The following is an 8,998-nucleotide window of genomic DNA, read 5'->3' as shown; positions in this document are numbered from 1 at the left end:
AAATGGGTGGAAGTCTGCTTTATTACTTTGCATCACTGCGATTTGTTTTAACGTTGGGTTTTCCAAATGCAAAAGAAAGGAGAGGAAGGTCTGCAAACCAAACCAAAGGGCAGCTTCAGGGAAAGGCCATGGCAACCCTCCTCTGAACCAATCTTGCCAAGAAACCCCAGGATTGTTTGCCTTAGGGTTCCCATAAGTTGGAAACGACACAACAATTTCCACTTCTCTGCAACTGTCCATACATTTGCTTTTCGCCTACCTGTGACGGTCAAGAGAACTGCTCCGGCCACCATGATCAGCGTTTGCAGGGCGTCCGTATAGATGACCGCCGTGAGCCCCCCTACGAAGAAACGCAAACAAGGCCTGGGTTTGAAAAAGTGGATTTTACTGGAAGGAAATGCCTTTCTGGCTTAGGTTTCCAATTGTGAAAACTGGAGAGGACTCCTTTGCTTTCAGTTGCGACAGAGAAAAGGGAATTTTGCCAGGTGTTGCTTGTTGTCACCTGGTTTTGTTGTGCAATGAGCAACACCTGCCGAAAGGCCCTCTTCCATGGAACCATTAAACATACAGGAGCCTACAGCAGACAATAGGATCCACACTGCAGAATTAATGCAGTTTGATACCGCTTTTACTGCCATGGCTCCATCCTATGGGATTTTGGGATATGAAGCATGGCATTGTGTGGTTTGAGTGTTGGATTGCAACTCTGGAGACCAGGGTTCAAATCACCACATTTTTTACTGTAATCCACTGAGCTCCAATTTTGGGGGAAATGCATAACAATAACAATAACAATAACAATAATAATAATAATAATAATGGACACCGTAAGTTGGAAATGACTTGAAGGCACACAACAAGAACATGTTTTATGAGTTATTTAGCCCTGATGCCACTATTATTATTATTATTATTACTATTACTATTGCGTTTATTTGTATAGCGCCATAGGCTTTACATACATACTCTTTTAAAGGAGAGAAAGCGACAATCCAAAACAGAAACAAAAGCCAGCCTATGGCACACAATCTAAAACCACAAACAAGATGATTAAATTAATAAAAAATATTATCATAACAAAGTTGAAACAATACTATAAAATTGTAAATTAATACAATATAGTCGGAAATCGAGATGAAAGTTGGAAGGCTTCCCTGAATAGAACTGTCTTTAATTTAGACTTAAAGTAGTATAAAGAGTATTAATTACACACTATGAATCTCAGGATACTGCAGCATTGAGCCGTGGCAGTTAAAGTGGGGTCAAACTGGATTATTTCTGCAGCACGGATGCAGCTTCTGCATGAGATTTGTGTTGGACCAGCAAAGCCAAGCCAGTATATCCTGGGTTTCCTTCAGCTTGAATCTTATTTATCTGATGCCTTAATTCAATGATTGGCTAGTGATACCAACTCTATTGATAAAGGTGCCGCTGACCCAATGGCCAGAGATGTCCGGTTACCTGCAATAGTGTAAACGGCGGTGACCACCAGCATCAAGACGGTGGAAAGGTACAGGTTCCAGCCCAGGCAGACTTGGACGAAGAGGGCTCCCGAATACAGGTCCGTCTGCAAGAAGAAAGAGAACCAAAAGCTCACTCAGATCTGGGGGTTCAAGGCAGAGAGAAGACAAATGGTCTCAGGGTCCTTTTGCAGCTTCAGGTCATAGATCTCACAGTCCACCTGCAGTCTGACACCACTTTAAATGCCATGGCACCATCGCTACACAATCCTGGGATTTGTAGTTCGTTGTGGCACCAGCCCTCTTTGGCAGAGGAAGCTGGAGACCTTGCAAAAGTACACATCTCAGGATGCCATAGGATGGGGCTACAGCACTTAAAAGTGGCGCCAAACTGGATTATTTCTACAGAGCCCCAGGATTTTGGGACCCCCAGAAGTCAAGTCACATTCTCTCAGCCTCAAAGGAAGGCAAGGGCAAGTCCCCCTGAAGAAACCATGACCATGATAGAGTCTCCACAAGCCATTAATGATGGGTTGAGCATGGGGAAAGTTCCTTCTTTTTTTTTTTTTTTTGGACTATGATGCCCAGAATCCTTGGCTGTGCTGGCTCAAGCCTAATACCCATTAACCATGGGTTGTGCTCTTGGGGGAAATTTCCTTTATTGCATTACAATGCCCAGAATCCCCAGCTGTGCTGGTTCAAGCCCAACACTGGGTCTACAAAGCCATTAAAATGGGTCAAAGCTTGGGGAAAGTTCCTTTTTCCGACTATGATGCCCCAAAGTGGAACTTTTCCCGGAGCTTTGACCCAGGAACAGCCAAAGACTTTGTTCACCAGGTAAGTTTCCAGCTAGTCCTTTTGCAAGCTGAGCCATTTGGCAACAGAGTCTCCAAAACCTTTCATCTGAAGGCCTTCCCAGCTCTTCTTCCTCCTCTCCTATCAACTCAAGGAGATGATGATGATGATGATGATGATGATGATGATTTCTGCTTAATTCTTTTTGGCCTTGCGCTGCATCAGCAAATGCCTTTGCTCCAGCCTCCGGGGAAAATGACGGAGGCAGCAACGCGGAAGGCAGCAGGTGGGGCAACCTCGCCCTGGCATTCTCACTCCTTCGACTTGAACAGATTTGTTCCCTTGGCACCTGCCTCGCTTTTAAGTCAAAGCCCAGCCCAATTTTTTTTTACCAATTATTATTATTATTATTATTATTATTATTATTATTTTGCATTCTGTTTATTTTTGCAGCTGCGATCTAACTACAAAACAGGGAGAAAGAGAGAGATTATCTCAACTTGTCCTCAACAGGAAAGTGGTCCATGAGGCCTGGCATACACCTGGGCCAAATACTTGTGGGATTAAGGTTCATTGGCACGGCTCTTGGGGTGTTGCACATCATCTAGAACATCACTATGCCAGATATTTGTGGAATTAAGGAGCAGTGGTACAACTTGTAGGACATTGCCCGTCATCCACACCATCACTGTGCCAAAAATGTGTGGAATTAGGGAACAATGGCACAACTCATAGGGCATTGCCCATCATCCACACCATCACTGTCCCAAAAATGTGTGGCATTCAGGACCAATCACACAACCCACGCTGCGGCCCATCATCCACACCATCAGGTCACACAACGTGGCTTGGACTGTCATTTGCTCTTGGAGCAACCCACCATAAAACAGGACTAGTGTGTTTGCTGTGTGCCTTTGAGCCATTTCCAACTTATGGCAACCCTAAGGCAAACCTATTGTGTGGTTTTCTTGGCAAGGTTGGTCCAGAGGAGGTTTGCCAAGGCCTTCCTTCATTTGAGGCTGAGAGAGTGTGATTTGCCCAGTGGCTTTCGGAGCTGAGCTGAGAACTGAACCCTGGTCTCCAGAGTTGCTCAGTACCATTATGTTTAAAAATCCCCCGCAGCGACAGCCAAAGCAGCAAAACATCCTCGTTTCATGCCCCGTCTGATCTCATTTAAATCAGGACAAGAAAACAACATGAAACGGATCCGGAGAACTTGTTCCCCTCCCGGCGTTGGCACTCGCCGTGCCCCACAAACACTCCTTTGCCCACAGCTATGGGGGTGCATCGCCTGAGCCAACAGAGCTCTGCCCTCCTTCATCCTCACATGGCGCAGGCACAGCGATGGTGTGGACGATGGGCAACGCATCGAAGGCACACACAACACAAACACAAACACACTAGTCCTCATGAGCCTCTCTGTTTTTATGGCAGGCTGCTCAGGGTGCAAAATGGCAGATGAGAGAAGCCTTTTGGGGCTAGATCAAAGGTTCAAGGCTCTTCCAGGACAACACACAACACACACACGTGATGCATCCAAACCGGCCATGAAGCGATGCTTAGGTTCCCAGGGTGTGCACCTGGACCACATCAGAGGCAGCTGAGCACTGAAAGAGATATTAACATTCTTTGCAAGATTAGAGATTGCTCTGGTGCAACGGAGCATGAGGCGCACACCTTGACTGTTCTCAGGGTCGCATCCCCCGAGGCTGAGGCTACGGCTTGGAAGCACTTTGGGGTTTCTTTTTCGAAAGGGGTGACCTAGTTGACCTCCTGGACTTGGAGCTTCTGCAGATGCACCAACCTCTTGTGGCAGAGGTTGCACACCTTCCATGCTTTTGCAGGTGGACAGCGGTGTGGTCAAGCGACCTCAGAGAGTTGTCAAGATGGGAGAAAGGTATTAAGGAGGAAAGACAGCACCTGGGAAGGGCAAGACAGAAGGAGGCAAAAGCTTGCCCTTCCCATTTGGCACAGGCAAAAAGCAAACTGCTGCAGCCTCTCCTAGTTTGTGTCTCCTCGATCCTAGCAATTGTAGGCCTCATTCTCACTACCTTTTAAACCGGATCGCAAATTGGTTTGAACCAGTTCAAATGACCCTGGTTCCCACTTGAATCGATTCGCTGAAGCCATGCGCTAGACCCATTTAACCTGTGTCTTTTGATGCTGATTTCCCCCCGCATCTTTTTGGATAAATCGATTCCATGAAAGTGTGAACCAGATGTGGATCAGAATCGATTTAAATTTGACCTTCGGTCAGCTGGAGCGGGCCCATTCTGAACCAGTTCATTTGTCAATGTGAACCACAAGTGGGTTATTTTAAATGCGACCGGGGCAAATGTGGCACAAACCATGCTCCGCTGCCAAACCAATCCACCGATTCGGATCGGAGAGTGATTTATTTGTAAGTGGGAATGAGGCCATAGAAGGCTATAAATCCAAGAAATATAAATCCAAGAAATAAATGGATGCAATTGGGAAGGAGATCAGTAAGGTCTCCAGCAAGACCACCTTAAAGGACATTGGAGAGGACAGCCTCTGACCATTTCCACTGACCGAACGAAAGTTGCAAGATCCCAGGGCCAAAATAAACTGAATCAGCAACTTATGCCTCTCCCGAAAGCATCTCTAGAGGTTCAACCCCAGTAATGGGTTGTCAGCAAGATTACCCAAATCCGCCATGAATGGGGCGAGATGTTCCTCCTAATCTCCCTGGGCCCAAACCGGCCGAATGAGAGCAAGTGAGTCAAGGAGTCATTGCAAGGGAATTTAATCCCGGGGCCAAGCCTCAAAGGCAGGCGCAGAGACAACAAAAAGGTGTGCTTTGGGGAAGAAGCGAAAAGAAGCGTCGGTTTGGGGCCAAGAGGAAAGAAGAAACCAAGGCAGGGCCCAGGAGGGGTGAGGAGATCACAATGGAGACGCTTTCCAAAAATCACACCCAAAAGAAAGGCCCAGGATAATAGCACAAGTTTCAATGCGCTGGGTAGAAACTGTGCCCAGAATGAGACAAAGCTGGGTTTGGTTCAGTCTTCTCTATACTGTATACACTCAGAGGCATTTTATGTACTTGCTATTCATGCTTACAATACTGTCTTTGGTGGAGCTGGAAGGGATCCCAAAGAGCATCTAGACCAATCGTTCCCAAACTTCGGTCCTCCAGATGTTTTGGACCTCAGCTCCCAGAATTCCTGACCACTGGCCAAACTGGCTGGGGCTTCTGGGAGTTGGAGTCCAAAACAACTGGAGGACCAAATGCAAACAAAAATCCACCAGTGATACCTTTATCGGCCAACCAAAATGCGCAATATATATCATCAAGAGGCTTGTCTAGATTACGATCAATTAATTATGTCCCATTATCCTTAAAGATCTCTCGATGTGGCATTCTTACATTGTTCCTCCCAGGCTCTGCTCCGATTGTCTCCAAACATGACAACCTTCCTGGTCCCTTTGTTGCAAGGAAACCTCTGTGTCTCTTCCTGATGTTCACAACAGCCCTGCATGGTAGGCCACTCTTCCTCCTTCATGCAGAGATTTGTGGGTTGGACTGATGCCCGCCAGTGAGTCCAACCCAGCGCCAAGCAAGGCTCCGTTCTTGCAATGTGGTTTAATGAAATTATAATTATGATGGAACACTGCCCTTTCTCAATCAGTTATCCATTTAGAATTGTAAATAGGAAATCAGCTGCCAACAGAAAAGAATATTCAACTCAGCAACTTGGTCAACAGTGGCCCCTGCTGAGGAGAGAGCGGCATTACAACTGAACCGACCCTTGCCAAATATTGGAATCATGGAATCAAAGAAGCATAGGGTTGGACCAACCCTTTTGAGCATCTTTGTTGCTATGTTCCTTCAAGTCATTTCCAACATAAGGCGACCCTATCACAGGGTTTTCTGGGCAAGATTTGTTCAGAGGAGGCTTGCAGTTGGCTTCTCCTGAGGCTGAGAGAGTGTGGCTTGCTCAGAGTCACCCAGTGGGTTTACATGGCCAAGATGGGAATCGAACCCTAGTCTCCAGAGTGGCAGACCAATGCTTGAACCACTAGGCCATGTTGGCTCTGTAGACCGAAGGTGGGATGTAAATATTTAAGTAAATACATTTAAAGCGTGGCCATTCCTTACTCACCGAGATCTTGGTGAAGACGGAGAGAAGAAGCGACAAGGACGAAAGGTAGATCCGGATTCTCTCCCCTCCAAACCGCTTCTGGAGGTATTCGGGCATTGTAAGGATCTGGAAGGAGAAGGAGGACTCGATATGTCAGACCCCATGGCTACAACACATCTATCTATCTATCTATCTATCTATCTATCTATCTATCTATCTATCTATCCATCCATGCTATCATCTCTTTCTCTCTCTTCCATGATCTCTGTCTATCTATGTATCTGTCTATTTACCTACCTACCTATCTATCCATTCTATCATCTCTCTCTCTCTTTCTCACTCTTCCTTCTATCATATCCATCTATCCATCCATCCATTCTGTCATTTCTGTCTCTCTCTTTTCCTACTATCATCTCTCTCTATTGCAATTTTGGGATTCTGGGAGTTCTGGGACTTGTCATTTTGAGAGACAGCTGCCTTGAGTACTTGTCCTGGGAGGAAGGCGGGATATAAATAAACATAACAACAACAACAACAACACAGTCTTCTGTCTCTGAGACTGTCCGGTGGCACAACAAACTACAAATTCCAGGATTGCATTATTTCTTTAGTGTGGATGCAGCCATCACTCCTGGCCTGGAAAGTCAAACGTTTCGTCCAACTTGGAGGAAGGCAGAGAAGAAGTATAACATTACTGGGTTTTAAGAGGCGTTGAGCCAAAAGCTTGTCAGATATAACTGAGTTTGAGGAACCACGGAATTAAAGAGTTGCAAGAAATAATCGGAGGCTGAGTTTCTACTTACTCCCGAGGAGACATAGACAGGGACAAAGACCCAAGCTAATGCCAGGAGCACATAGGTGGCCTAAAAGCAATTGGGAATAGAGAGAAAATTAAACACACATACACATACATACATACATATATGTACAGAGTGGGCCCTTGGTATCCACTGAGGTTTGGTCCCAAGATTCCCAGTGGGTACCAAAATCCACAGATGCTCAAGTCCCATTCGATGCAATGCTCAAGTCCCAAAACAGAGGAGAATGAAAAACTAAGTGGCCCATCTGTTCATTAAATGCAGCATCGTTTCATGGCTTCCATGTTGGCGGGGCATTGGATCCGATCCAGGTTTTAGTCTGAACTGTACAAAGAAGTTCTCCAGCACCTTGGATAGTTCAGTCTAAAACCCAGAACGGATCCCTTGTCCCCAACATGGAAGACCACCTTAAAGGAAGAAATGGGCCTTACGTTCCATTCGAAGCCGGCCACGGCGATTCCTCCAGCAGCTCCGGAGCCGGCCAGTCCGATAAACAGCCCTGATCCTTCGCTGCTGGCAAAGAGAGAGGCGCCAATCTGCAGGCCAAGAAACCGACAACGCAACCCTTTAACGCATTGCAAGGTTATTTGCATTTAAAACTTATATAAGTGTTGCACAACTGTTGCAGTGCACCAAAGTCAAGAAAAGGAATAGATAGTCTACTCACCGGCCACCAAGAGATACTCCTTCCAGCCAAGAAGTAGCCGCTCAATGTGTTTCTGTTCGCCCGCCAAGAAGACTGAAAATAAGACGAGAGAATGGGATGAAAGATGTATAAAAGCTGTGCAAGAACAGAAATAAAGTGGCATAATGTATTTTAATATATGTCGTATTTTATATTGTATGTTATTTGTTATTGTAAGCCGCCTCGATCCTGCAGAGAGGCGGCACATAAATAAAATAGTAGTAGTAGTAGTAGTAGTAGTAGTATTAAAAGCTCTGCTAAAGGTCTTTCCTCCCCTCAATCCTTGTTTCTTCTGTTTCTGATGCTGAGTAGGAGCCAGCAATGGTTTGAGTGATGGACTACGACTCCAAAGACCAGGATTTGAATCCCATTTCAGCCATGGAAACCCATTGGGTGACCTTAGACAAGTCACACTCTCTCAGCCTCAGAGGATGGCAATGGCAAACCTCCTCTGAACAAGCCCTGCCAAGAAAACCCTAGAATGGGTTCAGTTTAGGGGTTGCCGTAAGTCGGAAAAGACTTGAAGGAACACAACAGCAAAGGTGCCGAGCACCAAAGGTTAACATTAACTCTCTATATATACTCAGCCAACTTTCTCAACCTTGCTGCCTTAGTTGCAACTTGCAAAGCCTTCTTACCCAAATGCCCACGGCTAAATTTAAGATGAAATACGCGGCCACCACAATCGCATCCAGAACGCCGAATTGTGGCGAAGGAGCGGACGCTTCGGTGTGCGAATCTTCCTCCGCGGACATCGTGTCCAGGTCCAGTTTTGTGAAAATGCAAAATGAAATAATGCATCCCTGACTCGGTCAGTTCTAGTGGCTCTGGAAATTGATCATTAAACCACTTAACCACCGGACGTTTTGCATTCGGAGCTGGTTTGCACATGAGTTTGCAGCCGTTAATGACTATAAAAGCCAATGAAGGAGTTAATCCAAGACAAAAGTGTTGGAAATGTGGGAGCGCACGGGAGAAGCATCAAATATTGCAAGCAGACATAGATTGTCTCCTTTTCCAAACATACCTGGATATTCTTATTTCCAATACATTTTGAGCCTTGCTTGTCCCAAACATTTTCATTTTACAAGTGAAAACTGGGAGCCAAGCAAAGCTGTTGCGACTTGCCGATGCCCA

General features: G+C 45.9%; 1 protein-coding gene across 2 annotated transcripts in view; it reads right to left on the bottom strand.

Moving 5' to 3' along the window:
• LOC149306525 (sodium/mannose cotransporter SLC5A10-like) overlaps positions 1-8,616 on the bottom strand; it is a 42,169-nt gene extending 33,553 nt beyond the window's left edge. Inside the window, exons 1-7 of one of the 2 annotated variants that reach the window (XM_089476766.1) lie at positions 8,500-8,616; positions 7,844-7,915; positions 7,608-7,712; positions 7,162-7,221; positions 6,380-6,484; positions 1,462-1,567; positions 260-340 (exon numbers count right to left, since the gene is read on the bottom strand). In XM_089476766.1, the coding sequence (XP_089332892.1) occupies positions 260-340; positions 1,462-1,567; positions 6,380-6,484; positions 7,162-7,221; positions 7,608-7,712; positions 7,844-7,915; positions 8,500-8,616 (646 nt within the window). Of the gene's footprint in view, positions 1-259; positions 341-1,461; positions 1,568-6,379; positions 6,485-7,161; positions 7,222-7,607; positions 7,713-7,843; positions 7,916-8,499 lie in introns of those variants that run through there. The other variant, XM_089476768.1, reaches the window with a different exon arrangement.
• Positions 8,617-8,998: the final 382 nt, after the last annotated feature.

This window comes from Sceloporus occidentalis, unplaced genomic scaffold, assembly GCF_023333645.1.
Source record: "Sceloporus occidentalis isolate IW3139 unplaced genomic scaffold, rSceOcc1.0.p SCAF_10, whole genome shotgun sequence".
Taxonomy (NCBI): domain Eukaryota; kingdom Metazoa; phylum Chordata; class Lepidosauria; order Squamata; family Phrynosomatidae; genus Sceloporus; species Sceloporus occidentalis.
The sequence above is the reverse complement of the archived record's forward strand: the minus strand, read 5'-3'. Positions and strand labels throughout refer to the sequence as shown.